The sequence below is a fragment of the Eschrichtius robustus genome, chromosome 13 (genome assembly GCF_028021215.1).
Source record: "Eschrichtius robustus isolate mEscRob2 chromosome 13, mEscRob2.pri, whole genome shotgun sequence".
NCBI lineage: Eukaryota > Metazoa > Chordata > Mammalia > Artiodactyla > Eschrichtiidae > Eschrichtius > Eschrichtius robustus.
In genome coordinates, this window is record NC_090836.1 from 97,035,342 (window position 1) to 97,054,498 (window position 19,157).

General features: G+C 47.2%; 2 protein-coding genes across 5 annotated transcripts; one reads left to right on the forward strand and one right to left on the reverse strand.

Annotated features, from left to right (window-relative positions):
- The first annotated feature begins 3,385 nt into the window (after positions 1 to 3,385).
- Positions 3,386 to 5,467, forward strand: TOMM22 (translocase of outer mitochondrial membrane 22). 2 transcript variants are annotated; one of them, XM_068561626.1, is made up of 4 exons: positions 3,386 to 3,533; positions 3,780 to 3,898; positions 4,370 to 4,556; positions 4,726 to 5,467. In XM_068561626.1, exons 1-3 carry the CDS (start codon positions 3,408 to 3,410, stop codon positions 4,554 to 4,556), a joined length of 432 nt encoding a protein of 143 aa, XP_068417727.1. In that variant the 5' UTR covers positions 3,386 to 3,407; the 3' UTR covers positions 4,726 to 5,467. The 2 variants fall into 2 exon arrangements, with proteins under 2 accessions (XP_068417727.1, XP_068417726.1); XM_068561625.1 differs by having other exon boundaries at positions 4,370 to 4,487.
- A 1,353-nt stretch (positions 5,468 to 6,820) lies between these two features.
- Positions 6,821 to 19,097, reverse strand: JOSD1 (Josephin domain containing 1). 3 transcript variants are annotated; one of them, XM_068561058.1, is made up of 5 exons: positions 18,774 to 19,097; positions 17,559 to 18,378; positions 9,899 to 10,027; positions 9,576 to 9,770; positions 6,821 to 8,933 (listed from the first exon to the last, which is right to left on the reverse strand). In XM_068561058.1, exons 2-5 carry the CDS (start codon positions 17,741 to 17,743, stop codon positions 8,834 to 8,836), a joined length of 609 nt encoding a protein of 202 aa, XP_068417159.1. In that variant the 5' UTR covers positions 17,744 to 18,378; positions 18,774 to 19,097; the 3' UTR covers positions 6,821 to 8,833. The 3 variants fall into 3 exon arrangements, with proteins under 3 accessions (XP_068417159.1, XP_068417161.1, XP_068417158.1); XM_068561060.1 differs by having other exon boundaries at positions 18,717 to 19,097; XM_068561057.1 differs by having other exon boundaries at positions 18,701 to 19,097.
- Between the last annotated feature and the right edge of the window lie 60 nt (positions 19,098 to 19,157).

Genomic DNA, 19,157 nt, shown 5'->3' on the forward strand with positions numbered 1-19,157 from the left:
GAGAGGAGCTAGGGGGTGGGTTTCCAGAACACCTCGTCACCATCCAGCTGGCAGAGTCAGCTTTGTGCCCAGCATGGGACATTACCATTTACTTGATGGCACCCTCAGTTGTGCCTCGATTGAGGCCCCTGGGCTGGCATCAGTCTTACCATATGTCTTCTTTGCTGCCACTGAGCATTTCCCCTTGAAACCTTCAGTGAAGGTTTCCCTCCTTCATCTCCAGCAGCTCCTCCTCGAATCTCTTGGATTGGGGGAAGAAGGTGCCCCTCCCCACCCCTGACCTTTTTTGGGGGATAGTTGTTCTGTTTTTCTTGTTGTTATTACTCTGATTTTTTTTTGCTTTTAATTAAATTGTTTTATGTGGCAAAACGCATAACATAAAATTTACCATCTTAACTATTTTAAAGCATACAGTTAAGTAATATTAGTACATTCATTCTGTTGTACAGCCATCACCACCACCCATCTCCATAACTGTTCATCTTGTAAAACTGAAGCTGTTGTATACCCATCAAAAACTAACTCCCCATCTCCTCCCTGCCAGCCCCTGGCGACCACCATTCTACTCTCTGTCTATGATTTTGACTAAGTACCCCCTGACCTGTCTGATTCCACAGGGCTCTGTCTTTCTCACTTTGCCTTTTCTAGATCATCACATCTATTCCTAAGGTTTGAATGCTCTGCATGGCATGATTCCCAATATTTTTTCTAATCCTTTGACAATTTCATAAATATTGAAAGAGCTCTTTCAGCCTTAAACATAGATTTTTTAAAAAATCATGTACTGTTTGTGAATATAAACAAAATTAATTGGTCAAAGTTTTCCAAAAACTTCTTCATATTAGCATTGTGACTTTCCACTTGGAGTTGTCGATGGAAAAAAAAAAAAGATTAATCAGTCGATCTAAGAAATGGGGGCTTTTATTTGAGCCAAATTGAGGATTATAACCTGGAGAAAGCCTCTCAGAAAGCTCTGAGAATTTTTCCATCTGTTAGAGGTCAAAGCACAGTTATATAAGTTTTTGAGACAGAGTGCTATATGTTAAATGACGTATTATTGACAGTTTACACAATCCAGATCTATGTGTACACAGGGAGTAGTGGGTCATGGGTCATCATGGCCTTTCACAAGAAGGAAGGTTATCTCCTAAAGAGGTCTGGTTAATGCAGGTGCACAATACACACTAAAGGGGAGGGAGGAGGCCCAAACAGGCAAAGAAAGATTTTATGTTTAAGTTTTTCTTGTCTTGCCATAAAATATGAATTTTATTTCATCAGAGTCAATGATGTCTGTAGTTTCCACATAAGACTGCCTTCTCTACCCTTCAAGAGTGTTGGTCTTCCAGCATTTCTTAAAAGAGCCCATAAGAGAATCAAAAGCCATTGGCATTTGATTGCCCTTGCATTTATGTAGAGCTAGCCTGTTACTGAACTCAGGTTCAGCTGCTCACTGCTCGAAAGCCAATACTCAGACAAGTGTTGGTTGGAAAAGAAAGGTTGCTTTATTCAGGAGGTCAGCAACCTGGGGAGAAGGCGGACTCATGTCCAAAAACCAACTCCAAAGATTCTGGGAGAATCATTTGGGGAGAGGGTCAGAGTCTTCCTTGTCTTCCACTGTGTGCAGACTTTCTTCTGATTGGTTGGTGGTGAGGTAACAGGGCGGTGCTGCAGGAATCTTGCTCTCAGCCTGAGTTTACCATCCTCCACCTGCGTGGGGACCTTAGTTCCTGCAGCAGAACCCAAAGGTTATGTATATCTCTTGAGGAGGAACCAGGATCGCTGCACTGTTTCTTGACTGCTCCTCCTTTGTTTCTGCATTCCCTCCCTTCCCTGATTAGCAACTGTTTGAACCTGCCCTTTGGAACTCAGGGAAGGTCAGGGAAGCTGAAAGAAGCCTGTTTCCTACAAACAAGAAACAGGGACAGGGAAAGGATTTGTACCCGGGAGGGACCCACAGGGTCCTGCTTGGTTTCAAGCCTACTTTTAAAAAAAATTTAAATACATGCAAAAAGTATAATTCATAAATGTACAGCCCGATGAATTATCCAAAATGGGCATACCCATGTAAACACCACACACGTCAAGAAATAGAACTTTACTAGCACCCCAGAAACTCTCCTGCCTTCCCAAATATTACCTCCTCTTCCTCCTCAAAGGGAATCACTACCTTTCTCACCATAGATTGGTTTTGCCTGTCTTTTTTTATCTAATGGAATCAGACAGTAGGCACCCTTTTGTGACATGAAGACTTTTTGTAGTTAGAGCTGCCCTATCCAAAGATAAAGAGGACTGAGGACTCTACCTGGAGAAAGTGCAACCCCCCGCCTGCCCTCCCCGGAATATGTAAGCACAGGACAAGTCTCTCAAGTATCAGATAAGGATCGGGACTGTCCAATCCTGAGATTCTTCGGTTCCATGGTCAGTTGTCTAAAGAGGTATATCTAATTACCCTTGTATTAATAACTTGTGGGACACATTATAAAAAGAAGCATTTTCATCCATCATATGAAAATATGGATAATACCTAATGCTGGGGAGGGTGTGGAGAAAAGGACACTTCCATTTACTATTGTGAAAGTATGTGATATAATAATTCCGAGGGCAATTAGCTAATACCTACCAAATTTTTAAATGTTCATACTTTTTGGCCAGCAAACCCACGTCTTGAAATCCATCCTCCAGAAATACTTGCAGCAACCCTGTACTGTGCCTCAATCTCCTCATTTCTAAAATGGGGACAATAGGGACTTCCCTGGTAGTCCAGTGGTTAAGACTTTCGGCTTCCAATGCAGGGGGCGCTGGTTCCATCCCTGGTTGGGGAACTAAGTTCTTGCATGCGGCATGGCCCGGCCAAAAAAAAAAAAAAAAAAAAATGGGGATAGTAGCACCTCAGTGGGTTGATGTAAAGATTAAATGAGGGCCCCCTCCCACCCCCGCCCTTCGCACGCACAAACAGTGCCTGGTACACACTCGCCTTTGTTTTAGTACATTGGGACTGTTTACTTGACGTTTTCCCAGAAGACCAATAAATCTCCAAATCTCTAATTTACTCCTACCAAACACAGCCCTCAGGGAAATGAAACTGGATTCGTGTTTGTCTACGTGTGATCTCTGGGAGGCTTGTTAAAATGCAGATTTTCGGGCTCACCCTAAGCCCACAGAACAGAATTACCGCTGACGCACCCCGATTCAGGGCTTTAATAAGTTTCCCACGTGTCTCACGTTATCCAACCTCCCAGCTGCCCTTTGCTGAAGGCCGGTGAAGCCCGCCTACCAGAGGGCGGCGCTCTTCCCCAGCCCTCCAGCCTCCGGCTCCCGGAAGGGCGGCTCTGTCCGCCGTCGGCGCTGCACTCGCCTCTCCTCTTCCGCTTCCGGTGTCCCCCACCACCACCCCCACCCCCACAGCCATGGCTGCCGCCGCCGCCGCCGCCGCCGCCGCCGGCCCTGGGGTGCCGCTGTCCCCGGACGAATTGCTTCCGAAAGGCGATGCCGAGAAGCCTGAGGAGGAGCTGGAGGAGGAAGACGACGAGGAGGTACTGGGCGCCGCGGGGCGGGCTGGGAGGGTGCGGGCGGGGAGCGGGGGTGAGGGCTCCGCGTACTGCAGGAGCGGGACGAAGGCGCGTCGCGGAGCCTGGAGAGGTCCGAGCAGAGGTGTCTCCGGGAGGCGGGGTGAGGCCCCGCTGGGGCCGGGGTGCCCTAGCTCCAGGGGACCGGCATGTCCCGGCGTCGGGGGGTGGTTACCGCTGCTTTGGCCCATATCCGCGCCTCCTCCACCACAGTTAGATGAGACTCTGTCGGAGAGACTGTGGGGTCTGACGGAGATGTTCCCGGAGAGAGTCCGGTCCGCGGCTGGAGCCACTTTTGATCTCTCCCTCTTCGTGGCTCAAAAAATGTACAGGTAAGGGACGAGGGCAAAGACATTGGCGTGTGCCTGGGGTGACTGAGGTGCCCTGAATGAACACGGGCTTTGGGAGCAGCAGACCTGGGTTGGAGGGCAGCCCGCCAGCTAGATCACTGAGTGACCTTGGACTGACGCTACTTCAACCTTTCTTGGTCTTTATTTCCTCGTCTGTAAAGTGAGGATTCTTATTGGGCAGGGTCGTTGTGAGGATCATCTCAGATTATGCGATGTAAGTGATGTGTATAAGTAGCACCGTGAGAACTCAGGAGAATGTTCAGAGTGCTCTCACTAGATGCACCGTCCCTGGAACTGCTCCTCCTGTTTCCGGTGGGAGTACAGAGCAGGAGTTGGGCAGAACACGCTTACCAAAAACATTGGAGCGTGCAGGGTGAGCGATTTGGTGACTGGTGCGTTCCCGGTGCAGCTGCGTGTTTTTGTCTTGCCATCATGCTCCCGCTCCCGCCGCAGGTTTTCCAGGGCAGCCTTGTGGGTTGGAACCACTTCCTTCATGATCCTGGTGCTTCCGGTCGTTTTTGAGACCGAGAAGCTGCAGATGGAGCAGCAGCAGCAGCTGCAGCAGCGGCAGGTGAGCCCGGACCCTGGGCTTTTGGCCAGTAGTGGAGACGCAGGGCGTTTATTCCTCCAGCACCTATAGGTAGGGCGGGTAACGCGCTGGTGGGGACTGGGATACGACCCGCACTCTTTTCGGTGCCTGACTGCGCCCTCAGCGTTGTTCTCGCAGACCTTGTCTGCCTGGACAGGTGTGGTGAAGATGAGAGCCCTAGGTCTGTACCGTGCCTTACACCCTTCCTTTTCTTTCCCAGATACTTCTAGGGCCTAATACGGGGCTGTCAGGAGGAATGCCCGGGGCTCTACCTTCACTTCCCGGAAAGATCTAGATTGTTAACTGCTATGTTTGGCCTGTCTTGGTGGGAGAAGTTTGAAAATTCACTGGTGTTTGAACTGCTGATTATTGGAATTTTTTTTGATTTTATTTCATTTTTTTTTTTTTTTTTAACTTTGGCACATCGATCGATCTAAACCTGGTGGGTGGAATTCTCCCCACATCGTCTCATGGAGAGACTCCTCGCCTGCAGCTGTGCCCTCCATGCTCTCCTGACTTATTTCTTCCGTCCCCACTCTGATACCAGAGTGCAGCAGTACAGACGGTTACTCCAGCTCCGGCCATCCCACCCCTTTCATTCAATTACTTCTGACGGAAGATCTCCTCACTATCCCAGTGTGGGGTAGGAACTGATGCCATCGGGAAGGATGTGCCCCTGACCATTAACGACTGTTTGCTTTTCAAGAATGGGGATGTTGGAGAGGGACGTGCACACGAGAGAAAATGCATTACAGCTGTGCTGTGAATTTCTGTGTATGTTGGAAAGGATGGAGGGAGGGCTGGCAACAGCTTCAACCACAAGATGGGGACTGTGGAGGACAGAGCAGGAGCTCATTGCCTCTGCATAGTTTGGCTGTTAGACGTGTGTGTGTCTAAAAGAGAAAAAAAAGTCAGTGCTCACTTTTTCTATTTAAATATTAAAAAATGATTCCAACCAAAAATGCCTTCCAAGTGCTTGTCATACATACCTTGAAATTATTTAGACCATTTTAGAAGGGCAAAGAAAACTGCCCCTCACATTTTCTCTCACCTCAGCCAGCACCACCGTTTAATACTGACTGACCCCTTAGGCCCAAATTAGTTAAATTCCCAAAGGTAAAAAAAAATTCGTCTTTCTGACCAAGAACCTCTCTGAGTTCAAGCAATCAGTTTCAGATCCACCAGCAAAGGATTGGGTCCACGTACTTGCACAGTCTACAATGACATTATACAGTTATAAAGGGGGAATTCCCTGGTGGTCCAGTAGTTAGGACTCTGTGCTTCCGCTGCAGGCAACACGGGTTCGATCCCTGTTTGGGGAACTAAGATCCCACATGCTGTGAAGCTCGGCCAAAGGGAAAAAAAAGAAAAACCACAATAATTATAAAGGACTTGTAAGGAATGACATAGTATTGCTATCTAGTCTGGGGATAGGAAGGTTGCAAATAGAACATCTTGGGTTTGTTCTTTTTGAAAATACAGTTGACCCTTCAACAACACGGGGTTAGGGGAACTAACCCTCCTTGCAGTCAAAAGCCTATGCATCTCTCTTTTCATTGGCCCTCGACGTGTCTGCTGTCCAACCAATCACAGTTCATGTGGCACTGTAGTATTTCTTGAACAAAGTTCACGTGTAAGGACCCCCAGAGTTCAAACCTGTGCTGTTTGAGGATCAACTGTAATTGCTGATGAGCTGTTGACAGTGAATCCAACTGTAGCCCTATCTTTGAACTTTGTAATTTTTCCATTTCACACACATTTTTATAGGCATTGTGCTAGTAACAGTACTAAGTCTTTTATGTGGGTTGCTGGAACTATACTATACAATTTAGGAGGTGGTAGTATTCTCATTTTACAGAAGAGGAAAACAGTCCCAGAAAGGTTAAGTGATCTGTTCCAGGCTGAATAGAAAATCCCTGATCTGAATTCAAATCTAGGCAGTCTGGCTCAGAATCCTGCTATGTACTTGGTGCTGGGGCCTCCCAGGTCCTCTGTATAAATACATAATCTTCCACCTGTTAACCAGGGAAGAATAGTCACTTGTCAGTAAAGAAAACTTGTACTTAAGATTAGGGTTAGGGTTCTTCATACTGTGGAGTCTAGTTTTTACAAATTAAATCGAAAAGTGTCTCGGGCTCTTTTTGAATCAAGTCCTACTTGGTGAGTATTTTGTCTGGATTTTTGAAGTGAGAGGCCTGGCCAAAAGCACAGTATGTCTCTAAAAGATGACTTATGGTGGTAGTGAATTCCTTCCAAAGCAGCATCATACTAAACTTCACTTTTTTTAATGTACATAATTACAGAATTCAGACAGATGAAATTTATGTATGGAGTTTTCCATTTTTAATATTTGGTTAAACAAAATACATCTTTTGTAAACAAACCCAGCACAAGGCCAACAAAAAGGAATAAAAGCAAGAAAAACAAAAAGCCTAGGGTTGCCCCTTACTGGGCATCTGGGTCAGGCCTGCCCCCTTTCTTAAAGGAAGTGGGGCTTTTTGCCCTTGGGCATCAGCATAGGTCCCTGTTCCTAAGCACCAGAATTGGATATGAACAGAGAAACCAGCCCTGAAATGTTTAAGCGTCTTTGCATATATCCCACTGGCTCATGGACTCCAAGTGCATGGGGACTCCTTTGAAGTGCCATTTGCACAGGCCCAAGCAGATTGGTGGCGAGGAGTTTCCTCCTCCTCCCAGGAAATGGCTTACGTCACTGACAGTGCCAGTGGACCCAAGGTCCTGCTTGTGACAATCAGCAAGGTTGGCTGTAACTTCTGGCTGGTGGTGGTTGGAATGTCATTGTGCAGGGGCGAAGAGCTCCCTGTGGTGCCAAGCAGGTCTGGTGTAGAAAATGGTGCAGAAGAGAATGCGGCCACTTGCTGAGAGGGTGTAATGCAGTAGCCGCTTGGTGGCCTCTGTTACTCAGCATAAAAAATGGCCTTGTTGGATTGAAGATACATGTGCAGAAAAAGTGCTGGTGTAAACATGCACTCCAGTCACAGTGGGGAGAAAGCCTCAGCTTCGTCCCGTTAAGCTTGCTCAGGCTGGACATGCAAGCCCCAGGCTGGCTCTGCTATTGGAGAGGTCTGGCCAGTGGGGCAGACCTCAGACCTGCCGAAACCACCGACCTGTGAGGGCTGGACAGGCCATCCTTGCCTGCCCGCCTGCCCTGAGACAACCACAGCCACTGTGGTGACAGGCGGTGTAGTATGACCCTTGCTTCTCCTTTTGTTTTCCCAAGTTACGGGGAGAAAAGTGGCCTACAACTATTTAAAGAGGTAGGGGGCGGGTCCATTCTCAGTTGATCTGTAAAGGAAGCTACAGAGAGATGACAAAGCGTAACGCACATATCCACCCAACGTGAGGGCTCTGCTTCTTGTCACTGTAGTGACTCCAAGCCTAGGACTTCTCTACCCATTCTAGCTGCTCCAAGTCTCTGAAGGCTTATCTTCCCAATACTTTCCTTGCCCAACTCTGTCTCAAACTAGAATTTGATGTCAAAGGCAGTCTTATTTTTTTCCTGATTTTTGCCAGAGTGGGTCAGCTGGGAAAACTGCCCTTTTACCTATCTTGTGCCCCAAAGCCTCCTAAACCAATGCCATGCAGTGAAGTGGGAGGGACGATGCTGGAGTGAGGCGGACAGGCTGCCCATGCCTGCCCCAGCCTGGTTCTGGCCACATCCTCTTAGGTATCTAGCTCACCCTGTCACACTAGAATATCGCAGGATTCAACCACCCGGCATGGAATATTAGAGAACTTTTCATTATAAAACTCCAAGGATGGCCATAAACCACTCTTAAAAACGGGGTAAGGGCGGCATTAAGGGTTGGAGACAGCATGCTGTACTGCTGCTGCAGTTTTGGAGATGGTTTCCTGAGAGGCCTTTTTGCTCTAAGTCCTTCAAACCTGTCACATGGGCTTTGCCTGTACTGTGTCTTCAGACCCACTGATTGCCAGGAAAGGGGAAGTGGAGGCAGCATCTCCAGGTGAGTCAGAGCAGCAGTGAACTCCAGCAGAGCCTCTGGCAAGTCCTCAGAGAAACGGGGAAATAAGCTAAGACCCACCTTTCTTTCTCCTCTCTTAAATAAAACAAAAGTCTTCCATAGCTTGCCCTAAGCACACAGAGCGCCTACTTTCCTTTCCCAGAACAAGTAACGCTGGTTGGTTCTGTAACAGTCCACACGTCTGTCCTATTGCACTGTCAAATCTGAGGGGAAAAACCCGATGAGACGTTTGGGGACATGGCAAGGGCAGACCCACTATAGAGGCCACAGCACATCACAGAGGATTTCGGGGGTTGAGGTGAGGGAAGGCTGGGCAGAACTGTGTTACACATCAGCCCTCCAACTCTGATGGGCCTCCACCTCTTCTGGTACCACCAGCAGGAGTTCACAGTTCTTTCCTCGCAAATGATGTTTTAGAAATTTCCTACAGGAAAAAAGGGTAGATGAAAGAGAAAATGAAAATACTAGTAAAATTGCAAACTCCAGTCTTGGGGCCACGTGTTCGCCAGACAGGACCCTTGTTATTTATACCCTTGGCTGCCCTAAACACTCTAGTAGTGATCTGTTCTTGGAGGAGTCCACATTTGGTTACCCCTCAATCTGTCCAGTTAAATTTCCAATCTGAATTTTTGCTCATCCTCATGTGTTACTGCCAACAGTAGCCAGTTCTGTGAGGAACAGAGCCCAAAGTACTCTAAAGGACTTCTAATTGTAAAAAAAAAAAAAAAAAAAAAAAAAGAAGAAGAAGAATAAAGAGTTTCCTCTTTGGTTCCAGGGAAATTTACCCCCCTCTGGCCCTTCCCTTCACTGAACTGGCAGCTATACTGTCAAGTTGGAGAACGTTACAATGCCAGTCCCGCCAGACTAGAAAGCCAGCATCCCAGGTAATGGGACTTCTCTACCAACAGGATTTAATGTCTTCCTGGGCCATCAAAGATTCAGGTCTTTGAAGTCTGAAACCCTATGATTCTAAGTAACAATAAGGAGAGGATCCAAGGAGCTAGGAATTTCATTTCCTTTGTCCAAAGATAAGCTCAACTTGCCACTACGTCAGCCACACAGGTACCTGAGCTCGCCCTCGCCTCCAATCCATTCGGGCATCTTCAGTTTGGAGTCGAGGTTGTAGTAGGCACCTCCCACCTCTCGAACACAGATCCAATGCTGCCTTTTGAGTGGCAACTTCAGTGGACCCCAACACAGGCTGGAGGGCAGATTCATGATGAAGCCCATAACGTTAGTGAGAGCAATGGCGCCGACATCCCTGCAGAACAGAAACGGTGTCAGGCTCTGCAGCAGCCAACTCCCCAGGATTCCCCAGCTGTAACGCCACCACTGGCCACCTCCCCAGCTGAGTGCCAGTTCTCATCAAGTCAAGCCTGGTTCAGTTACCTGCGCTTGTCCCACCAAACAGCTTCATAGCCTTTGGTTTGAAGTGCTGCCATAATGACGTTCACATCGTAGTTCCCATTTCCCAGCATGCTCTTCTTGTGGGGGGTCACCATGGTGTTTGGAGACAACCTGCAAATGTGAAAGGAGGAAAGCTGAGACTTGCTGGTCAACCTAACCCCTCCTGGCCCTGCACTGGCAGGGACAAAAGAGCACTTTACACCACTGCCCCTGGAAGCTTGTTTCCTCCCATTCAAATAAATGTAACGAGTTTTTACCAAAGTATTTTGAAGTCTGGGCTCCTGCTGCCCTAGGGATTACCTTTCCGTTTATGAAAAACAATAATTCAGTAGCGGTGGGGCCTATCTGCCTGCCATTTAGAAAGTGTGTCTCCAGTGAATTCAATGGATACAGAGAATGTTCCATGAAGGAGTCTCATCTATGAAATCCCCGGTCTTCCCATTTCTGCTGTCTTCTTCCTTGCTGATCTTCCTGCCTTGATACAGCCTTTTTTTTAACATTAAAAATAGTATTTGATATTTTGATTGCATGGGTAGCATTTCTTACTCTTATTTCTTACACTTTAAATGCTTTCTATTTAAGGCTTGCATACTTGGTAATCATCAATCATTAAATACTCAAAGGCCTACAGGGGCTCAGACAGGTAAGATAAATGTATGAACTGGGGCCACATAAGGCAATAAAAAGTAGTAAGGCCCGTATTAAACTGAAATTCATGAACTACCTAAAGGTATTCTGAATATACACGTGTGTAAAATACCTGAATTAAAAAAAAAAAACAAACACAAATTGGAAAAAATTTTTGTACCAGATAAACAAAACTCAACTGCAGTCTGGTTTGCTCACTGGCTTTAAGCCATCTTTGCCCAGGCCTCTTTAGCCACTCCTCCATCTCATGACAAGGTCAGTTCTGAAGGCATTCCCAATCCTATTAATTTGCTTTCATAGGCTGCGCAGGCCAGGACCTGAGGAAAGGCCATCTTGAAGGAAGGGGCAGCATGCCTTTCACCTCTGTGTGAAGGGGAGGAAGGGAAATGTCGTGAGTTCCTCAGGAATAAAAGTGGAGAGCGGATGTCTAGGAGGTTGCTGAATGCCATCTCCAGAAGAGAATCAGATCTTTAGGTCAACTCTAAAAACTTAAGAAATCTTATACTCTATACACAGCAACCATACTGATATTTTTCCAACATAAAACATACTCTTGCCACTACTTAAACCCTCCAAGGCTCCCAAAGCACTTAAATATGATCTAAACTACTTCCTCTGGCCTGCAAGGCCCTTAGGATTCTGCTGACCTCATCCCTACCTCTTAGCACAAACACCTTCTCTCTGCTATCTGAACACACAAAGCTCTTTCTCACTTGAGGGCCTTTGCACTCACTGTTTCCGCTGTCTGGAATCCTCTTCCCCTAGATCTCCACTTGGTCTGCTCCTCATTTGTTGGGTCTCAAGTGTTATTGCCCTAGAGACCTTTTCTGACCCCCCAACCTTACGTTTCTCCCAGTCATTTCCTCTTACATCCACCTGCTTTAATTTAATTACAGCTCGTGTTACTACTGGGCGTGTTTTCTGACTTGTGTGTTTTTCCACACTAGAATGACAGCAGGGGCCTTCTCTACCCATCACCAGACCTCAAAGAATACCTGGCACGTGATAGGTGCTCAAGGGACGTTTGTTGAAACGTTTTCCATGTTTATTTTGTTTTCCCTCTCTCTTGCCCTGTAAATATTAGCGGACCCTTAAAATAATAAGGGCTTATATGCTAGCCTCCAGAGTTAGCAAAGAAGGGGATCTGAGGACACTAAACTCCACTCTGCAACCAAACTTTGTTCTACCTGTGAAAATAAATACCGTTTAGTGAAAACTTCTCTGCCATGCCTGATGACAGATGCTTTCATATATGTATCTCATTTAATCCTCACAATAAACCTATAAGAAGCTATGAATTATTACCATTTTATGGGTTTAGAAACTGAAGTTTGGTGATTTAAAATGACTAGCCCGTGATCACTTCCCTTATAAAGGACAGAACTAGGATTCAAACTCGGGTTTGTTTGAATCCAAAGTTCTGCTTGCTGTCTTACGGCAAGGACTCATGAATCAGAGTGGCTGGTGGCACTGGGCTGATAAGAGGAAAGGCCAGCTGAGTCCCTTGGCCTGGGCCTAAAATGTAGCTTAATACGACAAAGGCTCTCAGTGGGTTCTTGGGCACTTGGATTAAATGAGAAAGCATATGAAAGTCTATCTGAAGATATATCAAGTTCCTCTCCCTTCACCAACTTTTCAGTAGCTTCTCAATACCTTCAGAGAAGTCTCCAGCCAGTAGAGGCATGAAGGTTCCAGCAAACAGACTGCTGAGTCTTCCACCTCTTTCACCATCTAACTCCCTACCAGGCTCAAACCTTAGTGCTGCGTTTCCCCCCAGTGCGCTCCTCAGAGGATCACAGAGGCATTTAATACAATAGCTGAATGAATCAAGTAAACAGGTCTCCTACAGGTTTTCTTGAAGCCCCTAATATGCTAATATTTACCTTGAGTCTTGGGGAGAGGGTGTACAAAAGGTTTCAGTTCCCAAACTGGTTTGACCACACATTTTTTTCTGCGGTGCACCTTCTAGGACTAGTGTTCCAAGTGTCTCTTCTCCTTGTCCTACATATTCAATCTCAGATTCAAATCCTTGCCTGTCTATTCCTACTATCTCTCCCCTAACTGGAGGCCCCTCACCTCACACCTGGATTTTTAAAAAATTTTTTAAATCTTTTGGCTGCACCATGTGACATGTGGGATCTTAGTTCCCCGACCAGGCATCGAACCCTCGTCCCCTGTATTGGAAGTGTGGAGTCTTAACCACTGGACCGCCAGAGAAGTCCCACACCTGGATTTTTTGAAACAGGTTCCTAAATTGACCTCCTTGCTTCCAAATGCTCCTTCCACCTATTCAGCCTTTATGTTCCTGCCACCTTCACCAAGGTATCATTTCACTCACTTACATAAGAACTGTCAGTGGAGCCAGTTGCCTGGTTGGCCAACTCCAACCCTCCCAGCCCCACTTGACCTGCTGTTTCCCTTTCATTGGGCTTAGCGTACTTCAGGCACCATGACCACGTGGCCTCTCTTCTTTTATCCTAGTTCCTGTTTCAAGCTAAATCCTAAAGCTTCTTCAAGCTCAACCTGACATCCTACCTCTTCCATGGAATCCTTCCTGGCTCCAGTGCGGTAGAAAAAGGAGGGAGATCAGGAGGACCACACACATCTGAGTTCACATCCAAGCAGCATCAATATCAATTCTGAGATTTAATCTCCATGCCTGTGAGCTTCTCTGTAAAAATGGGAATGATTCCTATCTTATAGGACCATTGAAGAATTCATTTATTTTATACATGTCCAACAAAATAGTAAATTCCCAAAGCCAAGGGGATGACTCATCTCCTCTCTATCTCTCACAGCTGGGCACTGGCAACTGCATAACCATGTGTTTGTCAAACCAATCAATATAGGAAATGCTAAGAATGGTTTCCATCTCACTCCTAGAAGAGCGGCCATTTGAATAAGTGGGATCCATCCAGTGTGCCCATTATACCAGTGCTTGTTTTTACTTTGACAATAATCAAGTGCCCACTGTGTTAGCTATTTTTATGAGATTTATCGCTTAATCCTTCCAACAAACTTGAGATAGAAATTAACTCCATAGTGTAAGTAAGGAAGCTGAGGTACAAAGAGGTTATGGTGACTTGTACAGTCATATACAGCTACTGAGTGGCAGAGGTAGGATTCCACCTCTAAACCTAAAGCTACAGTGAACAGTCTCCTGGATATTTCAACACACTGATCCCACTGAATTCCATGGGAATTCTACTCTGTCCCAATGGAATGTCTTCTTGGGACTCCTCGGCAAACTCCTATTCAGGACTGTCTTAATTATTTCCACGGAAATTCTGGACTATACGCTAGCCTCTCATTTTTGTCACCATAGGCAGAGGTTAGAGCCACAAGATTTGAAGTGATCTACAACTGAGAAGATGGGTTCTCGTCCAGGTCTCTCCACTGATGTCTGTGCCCTCAGTTAAGTCTCTGGTCCTCTCTTGTAGTTACCACTGTGTCTGGCTAAGGTGATGTTTCAGGTTTGAATGAAAAGGAGATGTGGAAACATTTCATCAAGATTCCTTTTTTCCCTTAATTTTTTCCTTTTTATAAGTTCTGAGGTGTGACCTTAGAAAATATGGCTCAGAACTTCCTAATGTGTTTTTAAATTATTAAATACATAAAGCACAGATTAAATACATAAAGCACAGATCACAGCGCCAGGCACAAAAGTACTCTGTAGGTGTTGGCGATGACGACGACGAGGAGGACTCTGCCTGGCCCCTGGATGAGAAAATTTAAATCTCTAGAGGTTAACACTCAACAACACCTTTTCTCAATTTACAACCACCATATCTTTAAATGTGGCTCCTTCCTTTAAATGTGTGCTCAGGGACTTTTTAATGGGGAGGCAGGAGGGCTTCTCTGTGGTAGAGGATGTTCACCAGTATCTGTAGTCTCTTATAGTCTGACCTTTTCTCCAATTTCAGTTGTTCATCCTTTTCAAACCAATGATCTCTTTGCTATCACTGCAATCGTGACCACTATCTTCAAATCCTGGACTGAGCCTGTCACACCTGACTCCTCTCTTCCCTGTTCCTGTGTTGCTGCCGAGTCATTAGCTTAGTCCTGTCTACATTCCTATTCATTTCTATTCCAACCATGAGTCATCTCATACCCACAACTGCATTGAAACTCCACCCTGCTTGTGTATTTCTTCTGTCTGGCTAAAATTCAACTTCTAGGATGAACCTCCTCTCAACAAATGACATTAATCAAAAATTTTGTCCCATTTCTACCATTCATCAGCCACATCTTCAAAAAAGCATAGAACTTAAGATGTGGGAATTAAAAATTATCTAGTTAACATTACTGCCAACATTACTCTTCTTTTCTGTTAAAATCCAAATAGATTATCTTTTTCCCTTTAGACTGCTCTGAATTCCATGGTTCTAAATTCACTTAAGTCTTTTCTCAAGGCCAGGTCAGTGGACAGTTCTAAGATGTACTTCTCAGCAGCTGAGTCTTGTTCAGCTTGTTTTCTTTACAGTGTGTAGTGGTGCCTGGCATACTGAAGGCAGCTAGTAAATGTTTGTTTAAAAAATTCTATCTCCTCTCCCTCACCTCTCCTCCCTTTGTTTTTTCCTCTCATCCCTTTCACACTTCTTTGTTTCTATTTATCCACACAGAATCTTCCCATATTAAATACTCCATACGGACTTCCACCTCTGGAGTGGCAGGGTACATATATTCTCATATGTACTGGTCTGCTGTTACTCTGAGGTGGATCTTTACATTGTGCTGATAGGTACCTGGGGGAATGTAGTACAACTTGCTAAAGCTTCAAAAGCCAAGAATAGAACTTTGGTTCCATGTGAGTGTTTAGCAAATATTTAGCATTCTTTCATTCAGGGAAAACACAGCTGAAAGAGTCCTGCTATTATCCACAAACAGCTCATAGCCCACATCTTCAAACCCAGGCCCAACTTTCCAGCAGGGTGAACAGCTACTGATGATGCAATTGCTCTAGACACCTTCCCAATACTCAGGAAGTAGCAGAGCAGATAGGAAAGCAGGCCCTCCATTCACAAAGCTTGGGACCAAATCCTACAACTAACAGCTCTGTGAACTCTGTTCCCTCATCTGGAAAGATGAAAGATAACAGGATCTACCTTTTTTTTTTTTTTTTTGGCCGCACAGCATGTGGGATGTTATCCCCCTGACCAGGGATCCAACCGGTGACCCCTGCAGTGGAAGTGCAGAGTCTTAACCACTGGACCGCCAAGGAAGTCCCAGGATCTACCCTTAAGATTGGTGTCAGGAGTGAATTAACACAAGGAAAGCACTCAGAACAGTGCTTTGCACAGAGCTGAGTGTTCATCTGTGTTAGTGATCATCATCATGTCAGATCCAGGCCAAATTTAGAGAAGTGTAAAACTTCTGAATGGACACACCGAATCTTGGAATTGACATTTACTAGTGAGTGAAACTGGGCAAATTGCTTAAATGGAACCCTAGTTTCCTAGGATCACTACTGATAAGGTTGTTGCAGGACTGTTACAGAGTACCAAGTACCAAGCACATTCAAGGATTCACTGTCAGTCTTTTTCTTCTCCCTAGACTTCGATTAGGAAATAATCTGCAAATATCCAATTCGGAGTAGAAGATATATTAATGGCTGGCCAAAAGGAAGCAGTCTAGTGGACTGGCCTCCTTTCTACTTTCAGTTACATGACCTAGCAATCTGAGACAAATTATCTCACCTCCTAGGGCCCTATTTCCTGAGAAGAGTTAATTCTACTTGCCAGATGATGGCCATGATGCAAAGGACACATCTGCCCTGCTAAGGCGTTACTATGGTTATTACTGGCACTGGAAAATAATTACTCTCATTACAATTTTGTCAGCACACTGGGATTAACACTCTTTTAAGAGAGGGCCTATGGTTCTTTCAGGGTAAGTGGTCCATACCTATGCTTCATAAATCACCCCAAATAGGTTGTTCCCAGCTGTAATTCAGGCCCTCTGGGGCAATCATTTCATCTCTGAATGGAGTCAGAGAAGGGTCTTCTGGAACTGCCAATATACATTGCTTGAAGAATTCTTGGGCTTTCTCTGCACTGAGAATTGAGCAGGATAACTCTTTATAAGCTGGAGTAGTGAGACAGGCTCACTGTCAAAGTTGCTATGGACAGCACACGTGCTGAACCAGCCACTGCAGAACCATTTCTCATACCCTTTGAGAGAAGAATTTTAGAACATCAAAGCTGACAGAAGAAAGCTGAACTTCTATCAACCTGTCCGGTAGCATTTGGAAAGTGGATAAGAAAGGCCCTCTAGAATGAAGTAGAAAGGGGAGGGGACCTAGAGTCAGCTTCAAATCACAGCTTTGCTACCTAGAAGCTATTTGGACAAATTACCTGACCTTTCTTTCTGTTTCTTTATCAGTAAAATAGAGACAGTAAATCTACTGTTAGGAGAGCTACACAAAACACCATATGAAGAGCACCAAGGCCAGCACATGGCCTCGCAGAAAAGCTGAGCACTGTGTATATACCCTTCTTATGGAACCCACTACACTCCAACTCTGATGACAGGTGACTGAGTGTGTACATATCTTGTCCCCCTTCTAGACTCTAAACTCCTTGGGGGCAGGACTTGAGAGGCATTAACTGCATAGTGGTCAACAGCACAGCAACAACAAACCTGGATTCAAGCCTGGCTTCATCTCTTGTTATGGTACCTTGGGCAAATTACTGAACTTCTCTGAGCCCTGTCTTTATCCATAAAATGGAAATGACAACAGATTCCAGTGGACTGTAGAGGGGATCACTTGAGATAACACCACTGAGGCTCTTAGCACGGTGCCCAGGCCACTGTAAGTGCTCAGTAAGTGGTCCTGATTATTCTCTTTCCCATTCCTGTGTCCCTTATACCTGCTAACAGCATTCAGCTAACAATCCCTGTTGGTTTGAAGGTTTATGCAGCAGAGACGTTGCCCCACGCACAGAAATTCAAAAAGACCACAAAAGTATAGAGACACCAAGAAGGAGGCCCCTACCTCTGGAAAATCTCTTGCAGCGTTTCCCGGGTGAAGGCATTGCTGTCCTGGAAGACGTTATTGAGGGCGTGCAGAGCACAAAGCTCCCTGCGCTGTTTCTCATGGTAGATTTGTAGGGGTGCAGCCTGGGGCAGCTCCAATGATTCGGATTTGGCCTTGTCTCCTTTCCATGGCACGCAACTCATGTTTTTCGTTTTAGGTTCCAGAGAGGGCTAAAACCACCCCACTCTTCCCTCCTGAGGAGGAATGTAAGCTTCTCAGTCTTTTCAGGATTCCTGAGGTCTACCTTATTTTCTGGTGTCCATGATTTATGCTTTGTCACGGGGAGAAAAGGTTGTAATCAAAAGGAAAAATAATCCCCCTCTTCTCAAAAGAAAGATAACTTTTGGATTTAGTGTATTTTGCCACCACTGTCGAAGTGCAGAAGTTTTAAAAAATCATATAAAATCTAAGACCTTGTTTTCCTTCTCCCACCCTCCTCTTCTACCCCTTCCAAAAAAACACGATTTTCTTGCTGTATTTTCCTTTCTGCAAATGCCAACCAGGCCTCAAGGCAGGAGGACCGAACGCAGTCGGTCACATCGCTCCTTTTCTTCCATTTCTTTGGAACCACAACGCCACTGACTCAGGAGACAAGGCCTAGGTGGTGGATAAAACGCAAATTTCGAGCAGCTAGCGAGGGCCGGCCAGCGTGGGATCGCGGGCCCTGCTGGGGCGTCGGGGGAGTCTCTCCATCCTCTCGGGTACGGTGGGACCCCGCGGGGCCGAAGCCGGCGCAGCTCCCGCGGAAAGCGCGGACTCTCACCCTCTCGCCGCGGCCCTACGGGGGAGACAACTCCTGTCAGCTCCGGCGGTCGGGCGGGCCGCCGCAGAGGACCAGGCTGCCCAGGGAAGCTGCGCGGCGGGTCCGGCCCCAGCCCCAAGGAAGGTCCTGCACTGCGACGGGCAGGCCCGCGAGGGGTGGGGCCGGACAATTCGTCTCGCCCTCGGGGGCCCGGGCCCACCCAGCTCGCCGCCCCCACCCCAACCTCCCCACCCGTCACGTGAGTGCAAGCCCTCCCGCCGTTCCCCTAACCCTGCCCCCGCCCGGTCCCCCGCGCCGCCGGGACAGCTTGCGGACGCGCCGCCGGTCGCCCCCTCACCGCTGCAGGCCGCCACCTGGAGCTGCGGGCCGCCACCTGGGCCGCGCTCGGGCGGGCGAGCGAGCGCGCGCACCTGAGCCCGACGTCAGCGGCCCCAGCCCGGCGCGTGCTCCGATAACGCCCTCCTTCGCCGTCCCAACTCCCGCCCCGCCGCGGCGTCCCCTCTGACGTCGGCCTGACGTCAGCGGCGCCGGCTTTGGGGCCGCGGCCGCCGTGCGTCTGTTTCACGGGTGCAGGCTGCGTTGGGCCCCCTGGCGGTGTAGGGTGGGTAGCCCGGCGGCGGCTGCAGCGGCGTTTCGCCGCAGGTAGAGCTAGTGCCCGGCTCCTCGACTGGTGCCCGGACCCTCTCTCTGCTCTCTCCCTCCGGGGCTGGGCAGGCCGGGCGGCCGGCGGGAGTCCCGCCCCGATGCCTGTCCCGCCCCTCTCCTCCCCCGGGCGTCGGCTCAGTTCCGGGGCG